This window comes from Bidens hawaiensis, unplaced genomic scaffold (assembly GCF_021521415.1).
Source record: "Bidens hawaiensis isolate Kalapana, Puna unplaced genomic scaffold, B.hawaiensis_p1.1 tig00007983_1, whole genome shotgun sequence".
NCBI lineage: Eukaryota > Viridiplantae > Streptophyta > Magnoliopsida > Asterales > Asteraceae > Bidens > Bidens hawaiensis.
The window spans coordinates 27722-50592 of NW_027491557.1; the positions used below are offsets into that span (position 1 = coordinate 27722).

Sequence of the window (22871 nt, forward strand, 5' to 3'; positions counted from 1 at the left end):
TCTCTCTATAACATCCACCACCACAATCAGGAACCAAACAACCATAACCACTTGCCAACCACCACCACTAATCACCTGCTGTCGTTACCACCTACTTAACTGCTGCAACCACCTACTTCCGTCATCGCCGGAGCTATCAAACCCAATCTCCAGCTCTTTCTCCACCACCGTCAGCCTCCAAAACAGCTGACGCAATTAACCACTGCCACCACCTGCTTCTGTCGTCGCCGGAGCTATCAACCCCCAATTTCCGTCGTCGTCAGAGGGGTTGCCGAAGAAGATAATGTTGAACCCCCAATTTCAGGTTCGGTTTTGGATCTTTTATGTCTGGTTCATCAAATAAACTTTGATTTGTTTTGATTCAGGTATAATTTGTCTTCGATTCAAGTCTGATATGGTCCGATTCATCCCTCTAGATCTAGGGAACTTGCTTCATCTTCATTTTTTATCTGAATCGACGGTTCAGTTTCGTTGCCCCTGATGGTGGTTGTGGTGGTGGCGGCGAGTGGTGGTGGGGTGTTGGCGGCGAGTGATGGCGACGGGTGGTTGGGAGTTGGTGGGTTGTGGGTGGGAGTTGGTTGTTGTGGTAGAGAATTGAGTTATTTTGTATACTTTGTTTTTTCTAATTTAAGTATATCTATTTTTATTTTTGTAAAATTTTTATTTTGGCTTTAACTAAATTACATAATCCCTAAATGAGTAAAAGATAAAAATACCTCATGTGTCTTGCATATGATTATATTTAATAAGAAAAATTAATTGGATTAGAGTAAAAAAGTTGATGTAAAAAAGATTTGATACATTATGTTTTCTCCTATATTTTTTTTTACTAAAAGACGTTTATTAAAAAGACGATAAAATATAAAGTACTTCTTTTTCTATTTTGTCAAAAAAAGACATGATTGCATAGATTTTCATCACAGAAATGGGAGAGGATGAAATTAACGGAGGCATCCGAAGTTCCCGCGAAAACCACTTTTCGCTGTTAATCAATTTTAATGCCTCCAACGGCCACCGTCTTCTTTCTTTCTTTCTTTCTTTTCACAACGATCGACATTTGCTAATAATAATAATAATAATCCCATTTTGCCGATCGTTGAAATCTTCAATTATCGGTACGTTTCACACCCATCCATTGCTTATGTTATTTTCAATTAATAGATTTCATTATTAAAAATTATTGATTTTGATTAGAACCCTATTTCTTGTGGAAAGATATATTGATTTTATTTGTATTCAATGAAAAGCCCATTTGACTGAAATTTGGTCAAATAATTTGGGGTTGTGTATTGATTTTAGAGGGGTTGTATAAGCTACAATTAAGAAGTTAGTGAATGTATATGTTGACCTTTTAGGTACATGCTGGTGGCATGCCCAGTAATTATGTGAGCGGGTTTTGTATATTATATGGTATGGTTACATGCTGTTGTGAGTATGTGGATATGGATAGGGAATGGGTAGGGAATGCTCTAAGAATCAACGCATCGTATTTGAATGAGGAAACTTAAGCAAATGGCTAGGCAATTTGTGGTTTGGGTTATTCACAAGTTGAGCTAGGATTTGAACTCGAAAACAAACAAGCCAGCTTAGCTCACTTTGGCTCCATTCGGCTCGGCTCGAAACTATGCGAGCTAGAGCGGTTCAGCTCAAAAGTTATACGAGCTGATTCGAGTGAGCTTTGACCACAAGCTATTGGAACAACTCTAATATATCTTAATAGTTAATACCACTTAACCAAACATTGGTAGTTGGTTCAAATTTACGTCCAGTGAAATGGCCCACTTTGTTCGTTCACAAAGTGATACCAGGACGTATGGAATGTTTCGCTATAAATATCACTGACGCCTTTTGGACTCATTGGTTGTGATGGTTAACCTCCTGAAAAGTTACTCGGGTAACCAAACATTAAGCAAACAATATCAGTTGGTATGGGTCGGATGTTACAAAAGCAACTTGAGTAGCTATTGCCAGTGTGATACGTTTTAGATTATTTTGAAACACGCGACTGAACATTTGAAAATTGCAGGTTCCCATGGCTGCTGCTACCGAAGCAAGAACCGAAAAAAATGTTCCTTCTCCTACTACACCTAAGTCACCAATCAATGTTGAAGTAAGAACTTAACTCACTCTGTTGCTTTCATTATGAATAATTTGAATCAAAACAAATTTTTAGTTAAGTTACTGTTTTTATATCATATTTGTAAGTTATAACGATTTGGTGATATCAAATTAACAGATTAAAACGGTGGAAGTAAGTAACATCGCGATGGCTGTCACCGAGAAGGATATATGGGAATTCTTCTCTTTTTCAGGAAATATCCATTATATTGAAATGAAAAGGTTTGAATAACATTTATAGTCTCTTTGTCATTTGTAACTACTGGGGCGGACCCACATAGTAAACACGGTAACTTTTTTTTTAATGTATTAATCGTTTGAGATGCATGTTTTTTATGTGTTACAAATATTTACGTATTCTATGATCGAGTGGTACCAATTCATCGAACATTTTCAAAAAGTAATGTCAGTAAAAAATCTTGGGTCTGCCACTTTTTAACTGTCTAAGTAGCCTTATGAGTTTAGATGGTTAATTTGACTCTGCAGTGATAGTGAAGCCACGAAACACGCGTTTGTCACCTTTAAGGAAGCACAGGGAGCAAATACAGCAGTTCTTTTGACAGTGAGTTAACTTTTTAACAAGTTTTATTAATGTCTGTCTGTTAATTCTTTCTCAGTTCCTGTTGGTATAACCTGAAAGAGTACCATAGTGATAGTTTTTCATGTCAAAGACATCAGCCCTCACCCAAACGGTTAAAATCGTGTAGGCTGAATATTTATCTAAACACATCAAACAAGTTGGCGGGTTATAAACGAGTTGTAATAAAGCTGTAAATGTGTTAAATGAGGTTGTCAAGTTAAACGGATCATAAACAAGTTGACAAGTTAACCTTATAAATACATATATATATATATATATATATATATATAGGATCAGGATCATGTGAGAACTTTTTGGGAATGAGAACTATGAGAACCATTTTGGACCACAAAAAAACCCAAAAATAAAAAAAATCATAAAACAAAAAAAAACACAAAAATAAAAAAAGTAAAAAAACCAAAGTTCTTATTTATCATCCCGGTTTCTTAAAAAAAACGTAAAAAAAAAATTCTCGGTTTAGCTAAATATACATATATGTATAATATGTACACACATGTTTTTTTCCTATATACATATGTATAATTTAAGGTAAATGATAATGTACATATGTGTACATTACATAACTAGAGATTAAATGAAAGTATACATATGTGTATAGGTATAATACGAATTAAAAAGAAAAAAAAATCGGTTTTTTTTATTATACATATATGTATAATATGTACACACATGTTTTTTCCTATACACATATGTATAATTTAAGGTAAATGATAATGTACATATGTGTATATTACGTAACTAGAGATTAAATGAAAGTATACATATGTGTATAGGTATAATACGAATTAAAAAGAAAAAAAAAATCGGTTTTTTTTTTAATGAAACCGGAATGAAATATAAGAATTTTGATTTTTTTTTACTTTTTTAAAATTTTCGGTTTTGTTTGTTTTATAATTTTTTTAATATTTTTTTAAAGGGTTTTTTTAGTGGTCCAAAATGGTTCTCAAAGTTCTCAATTTGCCAATGGTTCTCTTAGGATCCTTACCCTATATATATATATTTAAGTTTTTCCTAATTTTAAACCGGTTGACGGATTAACCTGTTTAACTAAAAGAGTTTAGCATGTAATGTGAACACGCCCCTTTTAGCAATGTTTGATAAACGTTTTCCTAATTTTTAAACCTTGTCATTTTCGTTTCATGTCAGATATTGTCACCCCTATATACACCTACACATGATCATTCCCTTAAAAGAGTCGATGTTTGACTTTTGAGTGGCGGTTTTTTAACTAACAATTATTAGAAGACTGTGACATACTTTTTTGAAAACTAATTTACAGGGAGCCATAATTGGGAATCTACCGGTTTCAGTAAGCCATGTTGAGAATTATCAGATGCCCGCAGGGGCTCCTCCTCTATCACCGGTACCCCCTTAACCTTTTCACTAATATATCTACTATTTTTCAAGTTTATAATAATTCATTGACCCCTTTGAACTCTGAACCAGAGAGGTTCTAATTCAGATAGGACACGCGAAGTTGCACAAAAGGCCGAGGAAGTAGTAAGCACAATGCTCGCGAAGGGTTTTGTTTTGGGAAAAGATGCAGTACAAAAGGCTAAGTCATTTGATGAAAAACACCAGTTAACGGTTAATGCATCGGCTAAGGTTGCATCCATTGACCGCCGTATGGGTTTGACCCAGAAGTTTAGTATGGGGACCGCTGCCATGAATGAACGGATGAAAGAAGTGAATGAGCGGTATCAGGTGTCGGAAAAATCCAAATCTGCCATTGCTGTGGCGGAGCAGAAGGCCAACACCGCCGGTTCGGCTCTCATGAGTAATAAATTTGTGTCGAGTGGAGCTGTGTGGGTCGCGGGTGCGTTTGCTGCGGTTGCAAAGGCAGCTGAAGGTGTGGGGTCCAAGATTAAAGAGAAGGTTACCAAAGCTGAAGTGGAAAAAGAGAGGTCCAAAACTACAGAGAATGATGGGTCGAAAAAGGAAGAGAGGGTTCAAAAAGGCGAGGAGGAAAAAGAGGGGTCAAAAACTACAGAGAAGGTTCACAAAGTTGAAGAGGAAAAAGAAGGGTTAAAGTCTACCGAGAAGGTTCAAAGAGGTGAAGAGGAAGGTTCAAACATTATAGAAAAGGTTCAGAAACCTGAGGAGGGTTCGAATAAAGACTCTACTGTGACACCTGTCAAACCATCTAATGATAATAACCGCCTTCCACCAAATCAGTGAAGGTTCATTTTATTAGCTATTATAAACAACCGAGTCAAACTAAAACCGAGAATATAGAAAAAAAAGGTATGTTTTAGAGCCTTGTTCCGCTTATTTGATAATCATTGTCGTTTTGCTAGTTACAAAATGTATTAACCTTTACATATCGCCCATCTTTCATTCTGTTCCGTGTCAGTGTATGGATTGAGCCAAACACTCCATGGACTGTCAACATAGGAGTTCATAATTAGGAAGTTGTATGCAGTGTAGGTAAGCTATATACTCGAACCGGTCCAGTAAACAAGGTGTGCCTCTTTCTAGCTTTGCTGTTGTAATATTTTACATATTTGAAACTAATATGATGTTTTTAATTCAAATATGACTTTAGTTTTAAAGTTTAATATCAGTTTAGTAATTTTTGTCAAAACTAGTCAAACCGGACCGTGAGTCTGAATTGTTTATAGTTAATTACCTTTATGCAGTCAGATAGATCCTTATCATTCAACCCGTTCCGTATCTGTAAACAGAAGATACAGAAAGTTGGATTAATAAATGGATTGAGAACACTTTGGCTGCATATGAAGCGATTTAAGTTATATTTATAAATACAAATATAAATATAAACATAAGTTTGAGTTTTATACCCGTGTGATGTGTTGGTGAGATGATTGTTTGTTTTCAGTTAGACATGCTAAGCACACTAAACTGGCTGCAACAGTTGAAGGCCAGTAGCACAGCTGTTCATGGCCAAATAGTGCTTGAAGCGCAAGATACTTTGCAGTATTAGCAACATGTTGATTGGCTCGTGCAGCTTTTAGATAGAACCTTTTCATATATTTAACATGGCAATGAATAAGAACAAGTAGTAGATTATCTGTGTTACTTGATTGATGTTTTGCATTAGAAATAAAGAATCCTGTGCTCCAATGGTGATAAAACAGGAAAATCCATTTGTGTGAAAATGCTATCCAGATTAGTCGTTGACTTTTTAAAAAGAAATTACCAATTTGACCATTACAAGCAATGTGAACATATTATCTAAATAGCCACTGGCTTACTATCAAATCGACCGTTACAAATGATTACATCTAGCCAAAACAAGCCACGTGTATCAAGTTTCACACCAATGGTGCACATTATGACAAGTTCTGCTACTTACGAGAGTGCCAATGTCTAACGGCCCAAAAGTTAGTGTTATTAATTACATAATTAGTCAAATTGGTTTTACTCAAACTATACAATTAGGAAATTTTGTCTACTCGAATTATATAATCAGTCAAAATAGGTCAGTGTTATAAAACTTGATACTTTTTTTTTTCTAAAACGACATATTCAACCCAAAAGCAGTTTTGATCAGAACCAGTTTTGACTTGAACAAATTGATACTTTTTAAAATGACTTATTTTGACTCAAAGCTGTTGCCTGTTAGCTGGTCGTTTTGACAGGCTTAATATTTAGTCAAAATGGCTATGCACCTGAACTTCATTTAAAAAAATGGCGTGTGTAGATACAGTTGTAATAGATTGAGAATATAGTTTACCATAAAAAGTTGTAGATGGTTGGTAAATAGCACTGGAAATTGAGGACTTCCTGGACCAGCCATTCCATGGCTACCACTTCAGATCTTCTGTATTCATTGCCTCCTACATTAAAAGACTTCTGCCTAATGCTGCATAAGATTAATACACAACAATTTCCAAATTGCTATCACACATGCTAACTATGAACGAAAGCTTGCAAAATAAGAAATACGGATCGGACCTGTTGTAGGGCTGGTTTTCTTCAATCCTTGTTGCAAGTGTGAGACAGGCAATGCCAGCAATTTCAAGCTCCCTTTTGTTTCTGAAGTATCCTTTGCGCAGAAACCGATCTAACAAGCTGACACCTAAGAACAAGGTTTCCTTCTGTAACTCCTTGCTAGCTGATTGCTGCTTTTACAAAGTATGAGTTACATGAGAAAACAAATTTCTATGATAAGTAATTTGCATTATAAAGCAATTCTAACAGACCTTCATTATCCAATGCACCATTTTCGACCTTTGCTGGACAACCAGATCACCATATTCCTTCATCATGCGGTATTCCTCAGTGTAGTTGTGTAGATACACTTGCCTCCTCTCCCTTTTCTTCAGCATCTGGTAGCTTTCTTCGTGTTCTTCATCTTCAGGGCTCAACAATTTCTGAACACAGTGAAGTAAACAACATTCTATCTAATTACAACAACAGCAACCATATTGTAGTAAGCAACATTCTATCTAATTATCTACCATTATTGCAGTAGGAAATCCACTAAACAACTGCACAGCACATCAAACATCTCAAAGGAGCACTATATGTCTATACTTGATATAACATATATAAGAAATGTTAATTAGTATTTTACAAATATACTAAGTTTAAAACAACATTCTATCTAATTATCTATCATTATTGATTTATTATTACGGTAAGCAATCCAGTAAACAACTGCAAAGCACTTTAATGATTAAACATCTCAACAGAGCACCATATGCCTACTTAACATGTTAAAATATATGAGAAAAGTTAATTAACAGCATTACATATAAAACTAGGTTTATCATAAAAGAGTACTAGTTCTGAACAGAATATGAATCTGCATATAACAATAAACTACTCTATCCAAACTCAATGCAATAATTAAGGGAGAAACTAACAATGTGGATATACAAAAATTTGGCAGTGTAATTGAATCCGAGGCATAATCACTTACAATAATTATCACTTACAACAATTATGTTTGTATCGACCTCAAATTATAAATTCAGGTTACAAACATTGGCATGACTCATTCCAATTTGATAACAAAAACTCTCTAATTATCTACCACTTTATTATTATAGTAAGCGATCCAGTAAGCAGCATCAAACATCTCAAAGGAGCACTAAATGTCTATACTTAATATGTTAACATATGTGACAATAGTTAATTAATAGTTATACAAATAAAACTAAGTTTATCACTAAGGAGTACAGTTCCTGAACAGAATATGAATCTGCTTGTAATACAAACTATTCTTTCCAAACTTATTGCAATAATTAAAGGAGAAACTAGCAATGGTGAAGTAAACAACATTATATCTAACTATCTACCATCATTATGTAAGCAGTTCAGTTTACGACTTCAAAGCGCATCAAACATCTCAAAGGAGCACTATATGTCTATTACTTAACATGTTAACATATATGAGAAAAGTTGATCAATAGTTTTACTAATATAATTAAGTTTATTATAATTATCATACAAGAGTACTACTTCTGAACAGAGTATGAATCTGCATATAGCAAGTTAGCAACAAACTACTCTTTCAATAATGCAATATTTAAGTTTATCATTATATCTACCATTACTATAGTAAGTAATCCGGTTCTATCATTATTAACTTATTATAGTAAGCAATCCAGTAAACTACTAACAAAGCACATCAAAACTCAAACATCTTAAAGCAGCACTATCCTATACAAGTAAGAGCAGCTAACATACACAAAAATTAGGCAATGTAATTAAATCCGAGGCAAAATCACTTACAACAACTCCGTTAGAAGGCTGATTATCATCATATTGTGCAGAAACTTTTACATCAAACTCCGATTTACAAAACAGTTGACGGTAGTTCATGAACAACTGAAACGTCGGTGACGGATTCACATCACCAAACGACCGTTCAGAAAGCTGACTTCCAGAATCATACCACGACGACGTATCAAACTCCGACGAAACTTCAACCTCAACCTCAGAACTCTCCATATTAACATCCGTGCACTCAACCGACGAGTACTCAAACTCACACTCTTCATAATCACCGGATAAATGTTCCGAACACGTTAGGTTAAAATCATCCGCTATCGGCTTCGATTCACCACAAGTCTCCGCTTCAAGCTCATTCGTTACCGAATTACTAACATACGAAGTAACTTCACCTGATTCCGCATAGTCCTTCGGTTTAGAACACTCCGATTCAGCTTCGAGTCCAACCGATTCGTTAACTGCTGCATCTAATAACTTCAAATCAGAATCTAATCCGAACTTAACTCGAGAAGTAACCGAAACGACGTCAGATTGCGTCTTCGAGTTTGAATTATTAACACACGACGTAATTTCACCTGATTTGAACTCCGACTGAGCTTCGAGTCCAACCACTTCGTTAATCGTTGCGAATTTACGTCGAGACGTGACCGAAACGACGTCGGATCGATTCGTACCTTCTGAACACTCGAATTCACTCACAGTAGATCCTTTTATATTATCTATATTAATAATATTCTTCAACGACGTCGTTTCAGCTGCTGCTGTCTTAATAGCTTCCATTCGCTTGCTGTAGGATCTCGTAATCCTTCGGAACTCGCTAACGACGTCGTTTCCATCGGTGATATTGAAACTAGAAGTGAAGCTTCTCTTGTTTGTTGAGAGTCGACTGGACGAGTCGCATGCGAGTGAAGGTTCGAGCGTGAGGTTTGAAGAGGAGTTGGTGATGGAAGTAGGATTGTTAATGAGTTTGAGAATTGGAGAGCAGTGTGAGCGTTTACGGCATGGTAGCTTTGATCGGAGCCTCTTCATTGTGATTGAGTATTGAATTGAAGTGATGAAGATGGTGAGTGATGAGTTTGTGTACGAGTAGGAAGTGAAACTGTGAAAGCGGTTAGGGGTAGTGGTGGGACCTACTCGGCATAACCGTTTTCAGTTTTCACGTTCATATGTAAGTGTATACAACTAACACGCAAATGTGTAGTGGTGATGGTTTATACTTTCTATTTTATAACATGTTAAGTGTAAGCCAATTTTTTTAAGTGAAAGTTAGCGGAACAAATTGTTGAAAGGGAGAGCATTATGTTTTATGAGTTTATGGTGGAGTGGTAAGAGAGAGCATTGTGTTCTATGTGGTTTGGGTTTGATTTCTGTCTTTCAGCATTAAGCTTTGGTAGCATCGGATGATGATGTGAGACTAGGGGAGTAAGTGGTGTTTACTAGTTAGATCTTTGAACTAGGCAGGATTTACCTTATTGCACTGTCGTGCTTTTGAACGAGTGGTTACGGACGTTGACCTTGGGTAGAGTGTGACATTTGTCAATTTCGGATCTTGTTTGTATTCGTTTTTGTATTTGTTTATTATGTAAATCGACTCGATTTGTAAACCGAAGCTTATGTTATAATCAAAATGATGGATTTATGTTACAATATTGTTTCACACTTGTTGGGTCTTGAAAACATCATATTTTTATTTTTATTTTTATTTTTATTATTTATTTATTTATTTTGTTGTTTTGTGTTTTTGTCTTGATCCATTTTGCATGAAAACTCTTGTGTCTCACACCCATATTTGACCATCAACATTACCCTATATACACACCACCTTTCCTCTTCATTTTCTCTTGCTACAACTAAAAAAAAAAAAAACTCTCTCAAACATCAAAGATTCAAGGTTATCTTCTTAAGTGTTTTTACAGGTTTTCAGTCTTTCATCTAAATTAGTTTATGTAGCCTTATTAATACTTGTTTATGGTTGTGCAACATATATATAATATACACCCCTTGTTTACCTTTGGTAGTTACTTCTCCGATTCCGGTCGGTGAGGTTTCGGACCTCATAAGGCAAGGCTTCATGGAGGACTTCCTGTCCTTGATATATATACATCTATATAACTTGTTCATACATATTAATCTTGCTTATTTTAGTTTGTTGGTCATGTTTACAAGTTCCATGGTTATGGGTTTTTAAGAGTCCATGTTTCGGTTTAACCGTCAATAGCTCTAAACCGTAAACCGAACTTTGTTACTAGTTTTGTTAAATAATTGTTTAAACATACTTATTGTTAGATCTAAGTTTCTAAAATCATTTTTACAAATTCTATGGTTATGGGTTTGTAGAATCTTACCTCGGTCTTAACCCGAAACAAGATCCGAATCGAAAACCGAACTTTTGTTTAAAGACTTTATTGTTAACTTTTGGTATTTTTTATTTGTACATTATTATACAAGTTCTTTAATGTTTGGATATATGGAAACCATCTATGAACTTGTTGTGAGATGGAAACCGAACTAAACCGATTCTTACTCGCTTAAGACACACAAGTGTGTTTTTTTTAGCCATCAAGACTTGTATATTTCTTTAAAAATAGTTACAAATTGATTTTTAAATATTTTCTTAAGTACTTGGAAATGTTGGATCCAACTTGATCTCATAACAAAGTTTGGACAAACAAAACCGAACACTCGCTTAACGTGCGTTGTTAGTTATAAAACAATGGAACTACATACTTGGTTAAGTCTTACTAAATTTTATTGAGTTATCTCATAACATTCAATATTTTGGAAAGTTGACTTTGGGTTTGACCAATTATCAAGACCCGAACCGACAACCCGAACACTCGATAAAAAAAAACCGTTTTAGTATCTTTATTTCAAAGGGATTTGCATTCTTGCATTTTATCCACCTTATTACTTAACATAGGTTGAGTAAATAAGGTTAGATACTTTAACTCGGTTTCGAGCAAACTTACATTTTTAAAGGGTTATTATTATAAATTTTTAAATAGTTACATTTCAAAACCTTGAACTTTAATTATTTACATTTCTCAAAATTTAGTTTGTTTAAAGACCTTCAAGACAACATTTCTAAATCCAAGACTTCTTTTCTTTTTAGGCATTGTGCGTTAAACTTGTCGTTCCGACAAATCTCCAAATTATCATCTTTCAAGTTTACTACTTGAAGGTGAGTGCTTCATACCCCATTTTCCATCTTTTATTTTGGGGGTGACATTTCATACTTATTCAACAAAATGCTTTATATTTAAATCTTAAACCACAAACGTAGTTGTATACTTTACCTAAATAATTGCTCGATTTGGTGTTCTATGCTTATATGCCTATGTGTTTATCGCTTTTGGTTGGTGGAACTATAAAATCCTAGACTATTTGGCATCCCCTTATAGCAAGGTGTCGTTAACGTAATGCAATTAACGATAACTATAAAATCCTAGACTATTTGGCATCCCCTTATAGCTAGGTGTCGCTAATGTATTTAGCGATATCTATTTATCCAAATTACCATTTTTATTTATCGTTTCGTATGCAAGTTTTGTGGCTATCTTTATTATATACTAATATGATTAAACTTATGAATTGCTCACCAACCTTTGTGTTGACAAACTTTATTTTCTGAAATGTTGCACGTTTGCATCTTGGTTGATTTATGATTGTGAAGAAAACGACATCAAAGACCTTAGGATATTAGTAAAAATGAACAATATCAAATTTGCCATATTTTGTGATATCTTGTTTATGGTTATTTTATGGATAATTGTTATGTGACATTTTCGATGTTGTGAAATGAAATGAGTTTATTAAATACCGTCACTTTAATTAGTGTCATGTGCTTATGGACAATCGTTACACCTCGGCATGTTCCGCCGCCTTTGGTCGGGGTGTGACATAGAGGTTTTCCCCTGGTCGAAAGTCGAGTGTATCTCGTTTTGGTGAATTTAGTCAATAGTTCATTTGAAGGATTCGTTGGTCGTTAAGAAAAAAGAAAGTCAAATAAATGATCATTTTAACTGATCATTTTAACATTGATTTTAACTGATATATTTCTCTATAAAATACATTTCGCCACGTCTGATATATACATTTTTCAAATCTTATTCGTATCATGTGAAGTTTGGTCAATGAAAATAGCATGAGCTATTCGTAAACGGTCGTTAAAATATATAAATTTTAAATATTTTTTAAATAACTCTTACATTTTTAACACGACTATAATGCTAAAGCCATTTGGTTTGGTGCTAAAATCTAACATTCAGCAAATAGCTCAAGTCTTCATCCTTCTTTGATTTATCTTCTCTTTTCTCTCACATCTCATTCCTTCTTTGTTTTAAGTGTCTTTCCGGTTAAGGTTTTGATTTCGAGCTATGTAAGGATATGCATGTTATTTATTTTATTTAGTTTGTATATGATGTAAGTTTTCATTTCATTTTTTTTTTTTGAGTTTCATGCTAGTTTGGGTATTGAATTAGTGGATCTGAGTTGACTAAGTCTCGTATTGGATACACATGAAACAAACTAAAAGAAATCCATAACTCTTAGTAAGCCTCATAACTTCTAACAAGATGCCATATTAAAAAAGGTGTTTCTAGATCATTTATTATACTATATATGAAGAGAAAATTAATGGCTACAGTACACTTATGATATTTGTATGTTTAGTCCTTCGAGTTTTAGGAGAAAACTAATTGCTACAGTACACTTATGATGTTTGCCTATTTAGTTCTTTATTGTTGCTATTAAAAAACTAACTTTGTTGTGGCTACTGATCAATTGTTGAGATTGGAAGCCTATTGTACAAGTGCATCATTCATCAAGGAAAATTAAAGTGACATACTACACTTTTTACTTTTGATACTTACCTCATGGTGTTATGGTTTCGGAAGCAGTGAGCATACTTCTTTGCTCTTTTAGTAGCGTGCTTATTTTAAGCGATATCTTCAACCTCATACCAGGTTTAAATGCAAATCTATAACTTGAGTAAACTGGTAAAAAGTTGCATACGTCAGAGAACCACGGCACAACGCGCCGAAGAATCTACTAGTTACATGAATCATATGATTTCATATAATATGCTACCTCGCTTGAAAACTTCTAACATGTTACTTTAATAGAAAATAACTCTTGGTAAGCTTGTTTTAAAAACATGTGAGAAATTCCGAGGCTTTAGTCCCAAAAGCCAAGACGTGAGGCATTGCACTATATACAATTACATAAGGTTTGTTTACGACTAGAGCTATCTGTTTACGAATTAATCTTCGTATGAAACAAAAATTTCTATAGTTTCTTTTCTCCTTGCTTGTTTTTACATATGCATCTCCTACAAATCTTAATTTTTAGTTTTTATGTTTTTCCTATTAATGGAATTTACCAAAATCAATTTTTACTATCATTTTCACCTTATCACATTAATCTATTGCTTTGATGTAACACAATTATAACAACATTACATTAACCACTAATATACACGATACGGATAAGATCTTGAATTTTTTGGGATTCTTTTTTTCTTTTACCTTCTTATGACTTTTTCGTAAGTCACAACTTTGTTATTTATTAACTTATCATCTCATAATAAATCACAATATCAAACACCGTTTAATCTTTTCAAAACTAATAAGTCATAAGTTACTCAAAAAAGGCAATTCCAAACACCCCCTTAGACAGCGTGCAATGGGGTGATAAATACCTCAATTTTGGGGCGATATGTGGCATGAACACCGCCCCTCCCCCTGGGCGATAACTGGGGTGGGGGCATATATTTTGCCGCCGACTTGTTTGATGGACTTGGTGAGGTAGCGAGCAAGTACTGGGGGGTGGAGCGATTGTGGGCTACAATACCACCCCCCGGGCTACATATCCCCCCCCCCCCCCCACGTTGGCCACACAGTGTTGTTGAGATCGGATCGGACCGGCCGGTCAAACCGCTCCGACCGGGATTCAATCAATCAATTGGTCTGGTTCTATGTATCTCGTTCGGTTCCCAGAAAACCGACATATTATTCACCAGTCCGACAGGGGAACCGAACCGTTGAGCCGATTTACCATGAAAAAAATTCTTATTTTTTTGAAATTCTTTTTTTCAGCCTTAACATCATTTTTAGGCAAAAGTTGTTCAGCCGGTCTAACCGGTCGACCAGTTCGATGTCCGATCCGGTTATTTTTTAATTGTGTCCACGTGCAAAAATCCCCCTCGTTACAAAACTAATGAGTCGTTAAACACAACACTGCTGCGTATTCGTATCCTGTTGTGTTGGTGGCACGGGACACCTCTTTGACTTTGGGTTTATTTCGCACCAGTTCGTCGTAGTAACCATCGCCCGGCGTGGCTCTTCACCCACACACCGCCGGTTCTCCGATCGATTCGATTTTCCGGTAATCTTCTTCACTTTTTACCTCTGAACGCACTTCACCATCGCAATCGCACATAACACACTCAAATTTCTTATGATTCGTCTACTTTTCGACTTTCCGTTAACTGTAAACTAAACGTATTTGCAAATTGTAATGAATGAGTTAGGTCAATGTAACCTTATTTATAATTAAGGTTGATACCTACAGAGTTACCGTTGATTGTTCAAAGTTAGGGTTTCCATTTCAATTATACGATTTGTATCGCTGTATTGACTGTGAATTGCTTGAATTAAAGGTGTTTGCCAATTGAATTGATCGTTTAGAGTTATGGTTTCTGTTTCTGTTTCAGTTTCAAAGTAGACTGTCTTGCGTATACTATTCGTGTAGCTTCAGTTAAGTGTATTGACTGTAAACTGCTTAAATTGAAGGTAATTGCAAATTGGAAGGATTTATGCCAATTTTTATAACCTCAGTTTCTAATTTAGTTCGATATTAACAGAATTACCGTTGATCGTTTAAAGTTAGGGTTTTCATTTCAGTTTCAAAGTATACGTGTATAAGTGTATTGCATGTACGATTCTTGTACTCTCTGTTAACTGTATAGTGTATTGACTGTAAACTGTTTGAATTAAAGGTAGTTGCAACTTGCAGATTGAATTGATTTATCTAAATGTTTGTAAGTTCACTTTTTAATTAAGTCGATACTGACAGAATTACCGTTGATCGTTCAAAGTTAGGGTTTCCGTTTTAAGTTTCAAAGTATATGTCTTCCGCGTGTATGATTCGTGTACTTTTTCGTTAGCTGTATTGACTGTAAATTGTTTGAATTAAAAGTTTCTGCAAATTGCAATGAGTCATGTCAATGTTTGTAACCAAATTTTTAAATCGAGGTTGATACGAACAGAAGTACCGTTGATCATTCAAATTTAGGGTTTCTGATTCAGTTTCAAAGTATATGTGTATTGCATATACGATTCGTGTACTTTCTGTTAATTGTATTGACTGTAAATTGCTTGAATTAAATCAAAAGATAGTTCAAATTTCAAAAGATGCATTTTAATAATATATATTATTTTGCATCGAATTAGAAGGCAAACGGGCAACAAGCTGCGCCACAACCTGCGAGCCCCCTTTGGATTGCAAAACCAAGTCTTTTATAAACTACATTGGTTAATCTTGGATTCTTGGAGTCCATAACATTACTATGCCTAACCTGTTGGACTCGGCTAATTGGAATGAGTTTTGCAAGTGTTTGTAGTCTTAATTTCTAATTTAGGGCGACATGAACAGAATTATCATTGATTGTTTAGATTTAGGGTTTTCGATTCATTTTTGAAGCATGTGTTTTTCGCAAGATATCTGGTCTTGTTCTGATTTGTTTTTGTTTGATTCATAGGTGAATGATAAGGAAGTTATAGTATGGGTTTATCATCTGCAGCTTCTGCTGCTAGTCCTCCCAGTGAACCACTGAAATTTTGCATATTTGATCTGAGAAGAGGACAACATGAAGGGGAAGAACTGGAGAAAATCTTGTTCTTCTTCCCGGCTGATTTGCCATTTCCTGCTCAACTTTCTGTCGTTGGTCTCAGTGAAGGACCCATCACTTTCACAAGGTTTTGATTTGTAATCAAAATGGTCTGAATTTTTGGCAGAAACCTGTAAATCTGGTTTGGATGTGTTTTTGCAGAATCTTTTCTCCTGAAGCAGCTTGTGAGGTGATAGAAGCAGAAATGCATTCACATGTGTTCTTTGAGGCCGAGCCTGATATTTGGATGATAATGGTAAGTGTGTTTTTCATTTAAAACATTATTAATGCTTGTTGTTTATTTTGATTATGTAAAATTTAAAGATACACCTATTAGATTGTCTGTATGCTTTAGATGATCGTTTATTATTCAATGAATAAGAGGATCTGTCGTAATATAATTCAAACATGTTGATATTTCTTCACCATACTCTCTATGAATGTTTCCAGAAAGCATTTACATTCTTGTCACATATTGCTATAACCTTCCATCACATGGACACTTGTCACACATTTTGGTAGTACTCGTTTATTATGACTTCACTCATAATGGTAAAATATGTCTTTATTTCTTCATCCCTTGATATATTCTGTATTCCTAAGCATGTCCATGGACAATCACATTTTTGTCACATTTTAGATATCTGGGTAATGTTTTCTATACATAAATTATAACCTTCCATCAGTGGTCACACATTTTGTAAGTACTCATTTATTATGACCTTGCTCATAATGGTCAAAGATGTATATATATCTTCATCCCTTGATATTTTCTAAATCCATATGCCCTTTTAGTTCTTAATCCTATTATCATGCTTTCTTATTTGTCACATATCGGCGTACACCAGCATCTTATTCTTCCTTGACGGCATTGCAATCATACCCAGTATCATGTTTATGAAATTTTATAACATTGTATAGGTGATTGTAAAAATGACATTGCCAAAAATCATTTTGTAAAAGTAATATAAATAAGTTCTATGTTTCTCTGTCAAATTAAACACAGGCTATTTGTTGTAGGTGATTGCAAAGAACAAAGAGACAGAAGCCATATGGAGAGTTGAAGCACTACGAAGTGTTCTTAAGGAAATACACTCTCTTTTTGTTATGTTTCATGGTTCTATAAGAATGTTGCTTGATAAAGAACCTGGTGGAGGACTAATCCGTAGTCATTTGTATACTTTCATCATGGATTACCTTAGTGGTAAGTGCTTTTCTGAATCGTGTATTACATGAGTCATATACAGTTTGTCTCTTTGATTTTATAATTTTTTTAACCTATTTCTTATATATGCTTTTTTCTTTTGAGGCAGATTTTCTCACGGGTAACAAGATTTTGTTACCTAATTTTCGTGACTCATTGAAGGAACGTGGGACTGTACAGATGTTGACAGTTGGACGAGAGGCTGCTATTGAAGTACAGGTCAGCACGTGTGATTATGAAACATGCTGTTTTTTTTCATAGACTTCACAAGAGCAGTTTGTTTGTTCTTTTGGAGGAATTATTACTCAGAAATACTTTTTAAAATTTAAACTACTTTTTGTTTGTGCAGTCTCTTGTTGGAACATTAGATTCATGCATGGGAAACGCTTTAGGCTATTCGGTTATCTTGTTTCAGGACCTGCTGGTGTCTACAACTCTGACCCCTGTATGTTGTATCTTTCATTCCTAAGCCCCCTCTCACTCACACACATGCACTCAGAGACAGAAATACATAGGACTGTAATGAACACGAGCTAGGGTTGTTCAGTTTGTTCGTTTAACTTTAACTGAACACGAACAGTTAAGCGAACAGATTTTTTTGTTCATGTCCGTTTATTAAGAAAATGAACATGTTTGTCTTCGTTTATGTTCATTAGTTTATATTCTAAATAAGCGTGAATGAACGCTCATAAACAAACATAATTTGGCAAACATAAACGAATGTAAATGAACCATTTAATGTTACTAGTAATTAATAAATAAATTTAACTGAGTATATGATTCTAAAATTTGATTGTGATGATGAGTTAATGCATGATGGACCATTTAATGTTACTAGTAATTAATAAATAAATTTAACTGAGTATGTAAAGAATATAAACGAACGTAAATGAACGAAAACGTATCCAAATGAATGAACATTCACAAATGTAATTGAACGAACGAGACTTATATTCATGTCCATTCGTTTGATTAAGTGAACGAAATTTTTTGTTTATGTTCGTTCGTGCGTTATATAAACGAATTTCCCTGTGAAATACTTAGGTCTGCAAATGAACCGAACAAACACGAGCTGGGCGTGTTTATGTTCATTCGTTTAACTTTAACCGAACAAACAAACACAAACACATAAGCAAACAGATTTCTTTCGTTCATGTTCGTTTGTTAAGAAAATGAACGTGTTTGTGTTCGTTTATGTTCTTTTGTTTATATTCTAAGCGAGCGTAAATGAATGAGACATATGTTCATGTTGATTCATGTAATTAAATGAACAAAATTTTTTGTTCATTTGTTAATGATCTTTTATAAATATTTTAGGATGACACTGTGAATCTATTTTCATACGGTATCTCAAGGTTGACCCCACGTATATATTTTCATACGGTATCTCAAGGTTGACCCCACGTATACTTTCATCGGGAGGAGGTACCTGGTCTTACTTGCGAAAAGGGAACACTTCTTCTCATGCTGAGTCAGCATTGGACCGCTTACATGGCAACCAGGATGGTGCTTCTGCAAGAGGTGATAATTTTCAAATAGTAAGGCCATTACAGCATGGCAAGTGGTCCAAAGGGAAAGATGGGTTTTTAGTTACTGATATTTGGGGTGTAGAAGTTGGTAATTTGGTCCCCACCACCCCGACAATATGGCTTCAGGAAATAGAGCATAAAATGTATCTTTGTGCTTATCAGTATAAAAGCTTGACTATAATTATGCTTATACCTGTTACATCTATGCTTAATGGGGAAGAAGGGATCTCCATGTTGAAGCAACAACTTATTGAAAATGTAAGTTTATTTATCTTCGATCTATACACATGTATTTGGATGTGTTTTGAAAGTGATTATGCAATATTAAATGATTAGAATAAGATAATCAAATATTAATCAATGTCGTAGAAGATAGTTTTTGGATGTGCATCTGTTCTATGAAGTTGCAGTAAATAGCTGATACCTCACAAATTGTAATTGTTAGGGAACTTGTGTGTGTGCACAATAGGTAGAAACCTGTGTATTGCAAAGGTTGAATAAATGAAATATTGAATAGTTAGTAATGAAGATTTAAGAATTTTAAAACGATTTTTTGAGATAAGATGTGATTGAAAGTGGGCCGGTGACATGGAAATTATTTCTCTATTTGCCAATTTGTTGTTCAAACTGAAATCAATTTTCTTTAGTTTTGCAAGTTGCAAATTTATATATTACGATGGGGTGAAGGGTGAAATAAGGGAAGCCGGAAAATGGTTGGTTGGGCTCACAGAATTGTGACACATGGCAGTGGATAGTTACTTATTTATTAGGTATAGATATATATATATATATAGATATAGATACATCTGTGTGTGTAATGACCAAAAAGGACATCGTTATGGAAGAAAGAAGAGATGTTTTGAGAAATGACTGTAAAAGCTTCTCAGCCTAAGTTAAAATAAGGGATAAATGGATAAATAGTTAAATATAAGTTTTACTATTTCAAACCGGGCGGGTCAGGTTGGGTCAATTCGGGTCAACCCATCTGACTCGTTGGAGTAGTTTCAGATACCCACACATGCTTTAATCAGGTACTTGTAATGGAGGAGCTTAACATGGGGGCAGTTATTTATCTTCTTTGTTTTCGTAAATAGTACCGTAGATGTTAGGGTTAGGGGCGATGTGCTAATTATCTTAGTTTTCTTGGTAATCGGAGATTAACCCTTCTTGAATTGGATCTTTTGTTTCTGCATCTGAATCATTCGTTGAGTCAAATCTCTAGATTCTATCACATAGTTTAAAACATAATAAGCTGTTGAATAAATCACGAATAGTTTATTTTTAGACTTATTTATACGTTAGTATGTTAAACACGTTATCTTTATGCCCATGAAATACACAAACAAATTTCACGTATCTACTTTAGTTTTGTGTATCGTCAGATTCGCTCAAACTAATTTCATGTATGTTATGATTATAGAGACTTAGAGAGATAAACTTGTGTGATATGCATGTTTGTGTAGGAAGCGAAACACGTATTATTGATATCTTATATATTTCATATTCTTTTTCAATCAGGCATCTTCAAAGATACATAAAGTGGAGGAGAAGCTTGCAAAGGGATGGGGTGGTGAAAATGCTTATCATGTCAAAGGTTACCGTTATTTACTGGTAGATGGTGACCGGAACATATCCCGAGCTTCCCCCTCTGGAAAAGTAACTACCCTAACAAAGGTCAAACTCGTGTTCTATCTATTCTCTTGTTATAACTTTGTTCATTCATGCCTAACTTACCCAGCCTCTATTACTTTATTAGTTTATATCATCCGGTTGTAATTCATTTGCAGGAATCGTTACTTGCGTTAAATAAGGTTCGGGAAGATGTTGATTTGGAAAGAAGCCGAACAAAAGGGGACGATTTAGAAATATGCATTAGAGCGAAAAACAATTCGTGGGTGATTGCTCGGGCTGCAAGAGGGAAACAACTTTATATAGTTCTTGAAAAGGCCAATGAGACTCTTCTTTATGCCTCAGATGCCGTTGAGAAGTTTAGTGACAGGTAATACAGTTGACTATTTTCATTCATGAGTATTATTGAATGAAAATAGCTCATGCTATTTTGAGAAGCTTGACTAGGCTCGCGATCCTAAAATAGGATGAGTTTTATTACAGAACTCTTAAATTGTTTAAGAACTTTAATATAAACTAGTTACATAAATTAAGTAAATAATTAATAAATAACAAACGCAGCCTGAGCTCATCTAAGCTCTAGCTCTCTTCACTTAAACGAGCCGAGCTTGGGCTCGACTTGGCTTGTTTGCACCTCTAGTTTCATCGGTCAATCTATAATGACAACTCTTTGATATCTTGTTGATCAGTATTACAATATCATGTAGGTACTGCAATGGAGCATTTTCGTTGGATTAAAAATCACCATCGCTACTATGGGCCATGTTCCTCGTGCATCAGCTCCATAAAGTACGGTTTATATCCTGTTATTATCTGACAATACAACTAGACGTATATTCGCATATTGTTTTCATGGAATCATGAGGCACGGCTGTTTAAGACAGGACGAACAGTTTGTAAGGTTATAGATTTCTGGAATGATAGATGATAATATTATAAATATCGGTAGTAAGTTTAATTTATTATTGTCTCCAAATAGGCATGGAATGTGTTATGGTGATGAACCTGGAATTTGGTTTGATATAGTTAATAAGTTTTACATTTTTGTGTAGGAAAGATTTGGTTTTGTAGGAAGAAATACAATGACTGTTATTATATGAGTTTGGAAACGTTTTGACAGATAAAAACGGTGTCGTTTTGCAGTATTGAAAACTATAGATGCGAGTGTCAAAACGTTCCTGGTATTACGAATTTTATTTTAAGTAAACAGTTAATAGACGTTTGGGAACTATTTTGATAAAATTTTCGAATCATACCAACATAACTTAGAAGCAACTTGTGTTACTGTTTCTTAAAAACTCTTTTATCTATTGGTTTAACCATATATATGTAATTGTATAACGGTCATAACTACCCCTCTTCCATCTTATACGACAACCAGAACGTTGAGGAGATTATATGGTTCTTAAAATTAGTTTTGTATGTCTTGGAGCAACTTGTAAGGTTGTTGCGTTGTGATTTGGATGTCATGGGTACAAGCCGGGGAGACTGGAGATGGCCTCTTACACAAAGTGTAGGGTACGCTAAGTGATCCAACTCCTCATACAGTGCGAGAACGTGGGAGCACGGTGCATCGGGTGCGCCTCTTCTTTCTTTTCACTTGAGGTATGTTAATATGATGTCGGGTAGTTAATGTTGTAATAAAGACCGGTAGGAAATACAAAGAAAAGGAAGTGGGTGCAGTCAGAAGATCCTCTTTCGATTACATATATAATAATGTGATTTGGAGAAAGCAACCCCAAAAATTTAGGGCAAAAAACGATTAGCAGTGATCATTGTATTCGTTGTATGTTATATTGTCATTAGGATGTCTAGCATTTGTTTTTGTTGTTACTACTTAACTTTTATTAAAGTATTTTTATCATGTGAGTCATAGTCCACTAGAGAGGAATGCTACTATAGCAATAGTAAAGGATACTAAAAGTGCCTTTATCTCCATCATGATCCAAAGCTAGAGACTTCGTTTAGGGTGTCACTGTGGTCGTTTGATGGATGTTGTGGCCACATAGGGACATCATGACTTGTAGAAGAGAAAGTATACACGTGGATAGTTGGATGAGCACTTTGAGCTTCTAATAAAAGTAGCTCTGGTTTATAATGCCGGAATTCAAATGGCTCATGACGTTTTAGTTAATCAAAGACTGATAAAATGAACCATAGATTCCAAGAACAGTGTTTTTTAATTCAATACTCAACCAA

General features: G+C 34.8%; 3 protein-coding genes across 3 annotated transcripts; 2 read left to right on the top strand and 1 right to left on the bottom strand.

Moving 5' to 3' along the window:
* Positions 1-1031: 1031 nt before the first annotated feature.
* On the top strand, positions 1032-4898 carry LOC143636457 (binding partner of ACD11 1-like). Its single transcript, XM_077104043.1, has 6 exons — positions 1032-1115; positions 2027-2110; positions 2237-2340; positions 2605-2680; positions 3999-4082; positions 4166-4898. Exons 2-6 carry the CDS (start codon positions 2033-2035, stop codon positions 4895-4897), a joined length of 1074 nt encoding a protein of 357 aa, XP_076960158.1. The 5' UTR covers positions 1032-1115; positions 2027-2032; the 3' UTR covers position 4898.
* Positions 4899-5040: 142 nt separating this feature from the next.
* On the bottom strand, positions 5041-9451 carry LOC143636481 (cyclin-SDS-like). Its single transcript, XM_077104066.1, has 7 exons — positions 8423-9451; positions 6886-7056; positions 6638-6804; positions 6417-6545; positions 5521-5701; positions 5349-5393; positions 5041-5101 (listed from the first exon to the last, which is right to left on the bottom strand). Exons 1-7 carry the CDS (start codon positions 9449-9451, stop codon positions 5069-5071), a joined length of 1755 nt encoding a protein of 584 aa, XP_076960181.1. The 3' UTR covers positions 5041-5068.
* A 5326-nt stretch (positions 9452-14777) lies between these two features.
* Positions 14778-21510, top strand: LOC143636458 (vacuolar fusion protein CCZ1 homolog B-like). The gene is made up of 11 exons (XM_077104044.1): positions 14778-14806; positions 16182-16398; positions 16473-16566; positions 17331-17514; positions 17624-17733; positions 17864-17959; positions 18832-18869; positions 18908-19301; positions 20562-20717; positions 20831-21042; positions 21380-21510. The coding sequence occupies exons 2-11, from the start codon at positions 16205-16207 to the stop codon at positions 21408-21410; spliced, it is 1509 nt and encodes a 502-aa protein (XP_076960159.1). The 5' UTR covers positions 14778-14806; positions 16182-16204; the 3' UTR covers positions 21411-21510.
* Positions 21511-22871: the final 1361 nt, after the last annotated feature.

What these genes read in the sequence shown, in the direction of transcription:
- LOC143636481 (XM_077104066.1), bottom strand. Translation starts at nt 9,451, where the DNA reads ATGAAGAGGCTCCGATCAAAGCTACCATGCCGTAAACGCTCACACTGC. An exon ending in TGGTGCATTGGATAATGAAG is followed by an intron (nt 6,805 to 6,885) that starts GTCTGTTAGAAT and finishes TTGTAAAAGCAG; the next exon opens with CAATCAGCTAGCAAGGAGTT. An exon ending in GAAAACCAGCCCTACAACAG is followed by an intron (nt 6,546 to 6,637) that starts GTCCGATCCGTA and finishes AATCTTATGCAG; the next exon opens with CATTAGGCAGAAGTCTTTTA.
- LOC143636457 (XM_077104043.1), top strand. Translation starts at nt 2,033, where the DNA reads ATGGCTGCTGCTACCGAAGCAAGAACCGAAAAAAATGTTCCTTCTCCT. An exon ending in AGTCACCAATCAATGTTGAA is followed by an intron (nt 2,111 to 2,236) that starts GTAAGAACTTAA and finishes TCAAATTAACAG; the next exon opens with ATTAAAACGGTGGAAGTAAG. An exon ending in GGGCTCCTCCTCTATCACCG is followed by an intron (nt 4,083 to 4,165) that starts GTACCCCCTTAA and finishes ACTCTGAACCAG; the next exon opens with AGAGGTTCTAATTCAGATAG.
- LOC143636458 (XM_077104044.1), top strand. Translation starts at nt 16,205, where the DNA reads ATGGGTTTATCATCTGCAGCTTCTGCTGCTAGTCCTCCCAGTGAACCA. An exon ending in TTTTCATACGGTATCTCAAG is followed by an intron (nt 18,870 to 18,907) that starts GTTGACCCCACG and finishes CGGTATCTCAAG; the next exon opens with GTTGACCCCACGTATACTTT. An exon ending in AGCAACAACTTATTGAAAAT is followed by an intron (nt 19,302 to 20,561) that starts GTAAGTTTATTT and finishes TTTTTCAATCAG; the next exon opens with GCATCTTCAAAGATACATAA.